At 51.9% G+C, this 5,467-nt stretch overlaps 1 protein-coding gene across 1 annotated transcript; it reads right to left on the reverse strand.

Annotated features, from left to right (window-relative positions):
• Positions 1-1,295: 1,295 nt before the first annotated feature.
• Positions 1,296-5,000, reverse strand: RPL13 (ribosomal protein L13). The gene is made up of 4 exons (XM_010023584.1): positions 4,818-5,000; positions 3,311-3,484; positions 2,161-2,217; positions 1,296-1,492 (listed from the first exon to the last, which is right to left on the reverse strand). The coding sequence occupies exons 1-4, from the start codon at positions 4,998-5,000 to the stop codon at positions 1,334-1,336; spliced, it is 573 nt and encodes a 190-aa protein (XP_010021886.1). The 3' UTR covers positions 1,296-1,333.
• Between the last annotated feature and the right edge of the window lie 467 nt (positions 5,001-5,467).

Genomic DNA, 5,467 nt, shown 5'->3' on the forward strand with positions numbered 1-5,467 from the left:
GAGGCAAGCCCCCCATGCACAGCCCGTGCTCCCAGCACCCCACAGCCCCTCGCTCCCCCCAGCTGCTCTCCATGGGGTGCGCAGGGCCCATCCTGGGTGCAGCCCCACACACTAACACCCCAGTGCAAGGATGGGGTGCCCTAAACCACTGGTGCCCTCCCCACATGCCAGAGCACCCGGACCCACAGTCCGGGCTCCAGCACCCCTACATCACCCCAGAGCTGTGGTGCTGCCAGCTCGGCTTTATGAAATATGATGTAATTAGCCCATATTCGGAGGGATTAAAATGCAGATAGGGCTAATGAGCGCGAGGGCCCTGGGCTTTGGGAGCTAATCCCCAGCCTGCATGGCAGAAATAGGCCACCCTCTTTTCCTGCTCCCCCCGCAGCCCCACTGCACAGCCAGGGAGGGATTGGGCAGAAGGCAGCCCCATGCTGGGCAGACCTTGCCTGGGTGTTGGAGCACCCTCAGGTTCATCCAGCTGTGCTGGGGTCCCTGCACCAGAGCACTTCGTCGCTTCAGAGCCCCAAGTTTCTGCCACCAACCTGCTAATGAAAACAAATGATTCCATTATCTCGGCACTCGCAGCACAGCCAGGCTGCGGAACGGTCCCAGAGCTGGTCAGCCAGCAAAGGGGAGCTCCCTGGAGCGGGACAGACCCCATAACCCTGCCCGTGACCCAACCACCCCTTGCCCTGCAGCAGAGGCCAGGAGTTCCACAACACCCACGAGTACAGACCAGAGCCCCCAGACCATTCTGCAGGGGAGGGCCAGGTTCCCCTTTAATGCCATCATGCTATTTCCCTAAAAATCTGGCTTAAAGATCCAGACAAACAGAAGCCAGGGCAGAGCTACAGCCTGGCTATGGATGGGGCACATCTCTGCCCTCCCCAAGCCGTGTGGGCCCAGGGTGAGGCTTGTGGGACAAGTGACTGCCAAGCTGAGCCCCTGGGCGTGACATCCACTGACTGCTGTGCTCTGCACGTAGAGCTCTGGACACCATCAAATCTGAAGCGACTTAATGGGAAGCAGCTCAGCAGGGAGGGGGGTTCCCCCCAAAATCCCTCCTCACACTGCTCCATGGGGCCAGACCCAGTGAGGGGTGGGAGGGAGCGTAGGCTGCAGCCCTGCAGACAGAGCAGAGCCCTCCCTGCAGGGTGCTGGTGTGAGGCAGGTGCTGGTTCCACTCGCTTCCAGGGAAGTTGGGAATCTCATCACCACGATGCGCACTAGAACACACACCCGCAGGGTGGCTTACTTCCATACGTTTGCCCTAAGAAGACAGCACACTTGTGTTTCCACATTTTTTATTGACAGTTCTGGGGAGAACAGTTCATTTCTTCTTCTCCACATCCTGCTCTGCAGCCTCTTTGGCACGTTTTGCACGGATGCCGAAGAGCCGGGCATTGGCCCGGGCCATGCGCAGGCTGGCGAAAGCCTTGAAGTTCTTTTCGTCTTCTGAGATAACACGAGCTTTCTCCCGCTTGAAAACCTGGTGGGAGAGCGCAGACAGTCAGACTGCACACCAGAGCCTCCTAGGGACTGTGTTCAAAGCTCAACACAATTAATCTCGCTCTGTTTGCACCACTCGCTCTGTGGTGCTGTGAACAGAGCACTTGTGCCATCTACAGGCCCTGCCCTCAGCATCACTCAGTCAGGCACCTCATTTCAACCTGTTCCTGATTTGCCAGAACATACGAGGGGAAAAACCCCACCAAACAAGCCCAACATGGGATCTGAGTCAGGTGTGTGGTGCTCACACACATCAACAGCGCCTTTTGGAAGCAGCGGGGGGTTTGAGACAAGTAAGTGCTGACTACACGTGATTATTCCCAACCAACGCATCTGAACCGCTAACACTGGAGCTCTTCTCCAGAACCATAAACACAGCTCGTGATTTAAGGACCTTCTCAGCTGATGTTTAGCAGAGCTCCAAGCAGTTAGTTCTTCGCAGCCTGCTTTGCAACACCAAGGAACCAAACAGATCAAGGTACTCGCAGCTAAAGACAAAGATGAGCTTGACCTCTTCCTGCTTTTCTTTGCTCCAGGATGGAAAGTATCTGGAGACAGCAACCCTGAGCTGCACAACAGCAGGAGAATCCTCTCCATGGAGCTTGAGTCTCCATTATCACACAGAAAACATGATTTAGTCACACTTACATTCTTGATCGGCATAACAGGTCCAGTCAGCTGAGTTGCCATCTTGAGTTCCTCAGCCTGCAGAACAAGAGGACAAAACCCATTGTGGAAAAAGCAGCATTCAAAACTCCTTGGGCTGGCAGCTGGGTTAGAAGCGTGCCCTGAGCACCAGTACCCAGCTCAATGCACCGTTAACAATGCTGACCGGAGATTTAACACTGACTCATAACGAATTCAGCATTTCAGGAGCATTTGGCACAGCCGTGCCGCATCGACAACCTGCGATCTGCCTGGCTATCCATCAGCCCAGATCTGCCCGGAGGAACAGCGGCCTTCCAGGAGTCCTGCCAGCTGGAAAAACATTGACATCTACTCTGCCGGTTTTAGTTTGATACCCAGTGTGCTCCTCATCAACTCCTTCTAAGGCTAACTTCAGTTTCTTTTAAGAGTGTGGTGTAAGACAAAAATGACTCAGGTTTTGGTTTAGATAGCTGATTTCAAGTAAACACATTTGGAACAGTGTTTCAGTATATACCTACAGGCAGAGGAGCTTCAGGCCCTTCCTCCCCTGTTCCAAAAACCTAAGTGTGGTCAGCTCCACTGTAGGTGAGTGGCTCAAAAGTGACACTCTCCAGCAGATCAAGGACAGGCTGAGCACACCACTGTGTCCCACGGGAAGCATGTATCTACCAGGGGCAGAGCCAAGGGAGGCAAACCATACTCTGCACTCAGTGGGGTTTTAATGAAAAGCATTTTTGTGAGTCTACAGCAACAACCTTCTCAACACTTCCTTGCACATGGCTTTAGCTGAACTACTCCACTGAAGAGTTTGTTCTTGTTTTCTTCTCCCTTTCAAAGGCAGACCAGAACAAAACATAGACTTTGCACCTATTCTTACTATTTATTGCCATAGTCTAAAAGTCAGCTGGGTAGGCAATGACCAAAGCTCCCAACAGGTCACTCAAGGAGTCTGGCCCCGCATCCGACGGGCTCCTTCAGCACGTTGGCAGTCCCTAGTTCAACAAGCACTGCCTGACCACAAAGCACTGGGATGGACAGACCAACAACCAGAAACAGACCCTGGGAAACTGTGGACTGGACGACCTTTGAAGGTCCCTTCCAACCCAAACTATACTGTGATTCGGAATGTTTGTAGCAGCCAAGTACTTACAGAGCTGTCTCCCTTCTTCGGCATAGCTGGCTTCCTTGGGAAGAGGATAAGCTTGGAGTGGTACTCCTTCAGCCTCTGCACGTTGGCTTGCAGGGACTCTGTGGACTTGTTACGTCGCCGGGGATCCACAGAGATTCCAATAGTCCGGGCAAACTTTTTGTTGATGCCAGCAAGCTGAGGAGAGAGTAGAGTGTGTGGCGTCAGCATCTGACAAGCGCCAGTGCCACTGCCGGGAGCTGCTCTGGTCATCAGCCAGAGAACGATTCAGGCGCAGCCGTAACGGTGCAGAGTGTGGAGAACAGATCTGCATCCGAACTAGCTCCCTACTGGCAGTGTGAAGGTGGGGAAGAGAGACCAACATACCACAGACAACGGGCACCTGGGTGTCTATTTTAGTGCTGAGAATGTTCCACTGATTTTAGAGTGGTTTTTGCAGAGGGATTTCCTCAGGAGAGCAAAGTGCAACCCCCGAATAATCACAAGGGGGAAATTTAAACTCTGATACACGAGACAGAAATTCATCAAGTCATTGCCCAGATGGCTCTTCATACAGGAAGCTCCAATAAAGGAGTATTTTTTTTAACCATCTTAAGCAAGAAATAACTTCATCTTCTGTTTAAAGAGAAATATCTGCATACCATTTTGTATTCCACCATTATCCAAAAACTAAAGAAAAAGTAATGAAGCATTCGACATCCAGAAAAACAATTTTACTGCTTCAATACACTAATTTCACTGTTATAAATGTTTTAATCAGATGCTAAACAATGCACAAGAGACAGCTGCGGGCTGCCAGCAAGCCCTGATGATTATTCCTGCCCACTGTGAGGAGAGATACATGGGTGGGAGTTCCACAATCCAGCTTGTCACAGCTCATCGGCCCAGTGCACCTGGGAAGGTCACAGGAAAGGTTCCTGAATCCCACAGGATTTAAAGTGCTGCTATACCAACTCACAGCTACTGCATTAGAAATGGTCTCATGCATGTGAGGCTACGGTGAGCAGGTCCCTGTCCCGGCAACATCCCCTGCTTCTCCTGGAAGTGAGCTGAACACGGTTTACTCTGTTCACAATGGGAACAGGTTCATGTTGGCTAAAATTTTTAGGATTAGCACAAACATGTTCCAAAGTAACAAAAGATTCTAATGAAGAGCCTGTTAGCCTTCCACTCCCCAAAAGAAGTTGAGGAGACTCAATGAAGGCTCTTCCAGAATGCAATTTTAAAGGAATTTTCTTTAACAGTCTGACCAGACAAAAGGATTTTACTACTCAAAGCCACCTTCCACTCTGACATACACTACATACCCACTCCCTGGTTAAAGGAAAGGCAAGACCAGTGTTTTCTGTGCCCCTGTAGAGCAGAAGCTCTGTGTGTCTCCCACAGCTGAGCCAGTGCCACCAGATACTGACAGCTTGGCAGATGGTCTATATATGGAAAAACAGGCCAAGACAACAAGCTCTGACTGGGAGTAAATTTGACTGGGTTGGGATCAGCATGCTGTACTTACCTTAAGCTCTTCAAGGCTGAAGCCTCTGCCAGCACGGACTTTCTTGTGGTACCTGATAGTAGGGCACCTCACTATAGGCCGAATGGGCCCAGCCACAGGACGAGGAGCAATGCGTCGAGCCTTCGCCTGGCGGGCCTTCCTCCTGGAATGTTCAACAGGACAGGGATGAGAAACACCAATCATGGAATCCCAGAATTGTTTGTGTTGGGAAGGACGCTAAAGCTCATCCAGTTCCAACCCCTCCCATGGGCAGGGACACCTTCCACTAGAGCAGGTTGCTCCAAGCCCCTGTGTCCAACCTGGCCTTGAACACTGCCAGGGATGGGGCAGCCACAGCTTCTCTGGGCACCCTGTGCCAGCGCCTCAGCACCCTCACAGGGAAGAGCTTCTGCCCAAGAGCTCATCTCAGTCTCCCCTCTGGCAGGTTAAAGCCATTCCCCCTTATCGCATGTCTACCTGCCCTCATCAAAAGCCCCTCCCCAGCTTTCTTATCAGCCCGTTTAGGCACTAAAAGCTGCTCTAAGGTCTCCCCAGAGCCTTGTCCACGTTGAACCATGCCAGCTCCCTCCACGTGCCTTCATAAAAGAGCTGCTCCAGCCCTTGAAGCATCGTCATGGCCTCCTCTGACGCCACTACACTGCCAACTGACC

The sequence above is a fragment of the Nestor notabilis genome, unplaced genomic scaffold (genome assembly GCF_000696875.1).
Source record: "Nestor notabilis isolate BGI_N333 unplaced genomic scaffold, ASM69687v1 scaffold12491, whole genome shotgun sequence".
NCBI lineage: Eukaryota > Metazoa > Chordata > Aves > Psittaciformes > Psittacidae > Nestor > Nestor notabilis.

Excerpts from the sequence above, each read along its gene's own strand:
- RPL13 (XM_010023584.1), bottom strand. The coding sequence starts at position 5,000 with ATGATTGGTGTTTCTCATCCCTGTCCTGTTGAACATTCCAGGAGGAAG. Across the intron at positions 3,485-4,817 it reads TCAGCCTTGAAGAGCTTAAG|CTTGCTGGCATCAACAAAAA; the intron begins GTAAGTACAGCA and ends CTCTCTCCTCAG. Across the intron at positions 1,493-2,160 it reads CTGTTATGCCGATCAAGAAT|GTTTTCAAGCGGGAGAAAGC; the intron begins GTAAGTGTGACT and ends CTCTCCCACCAG.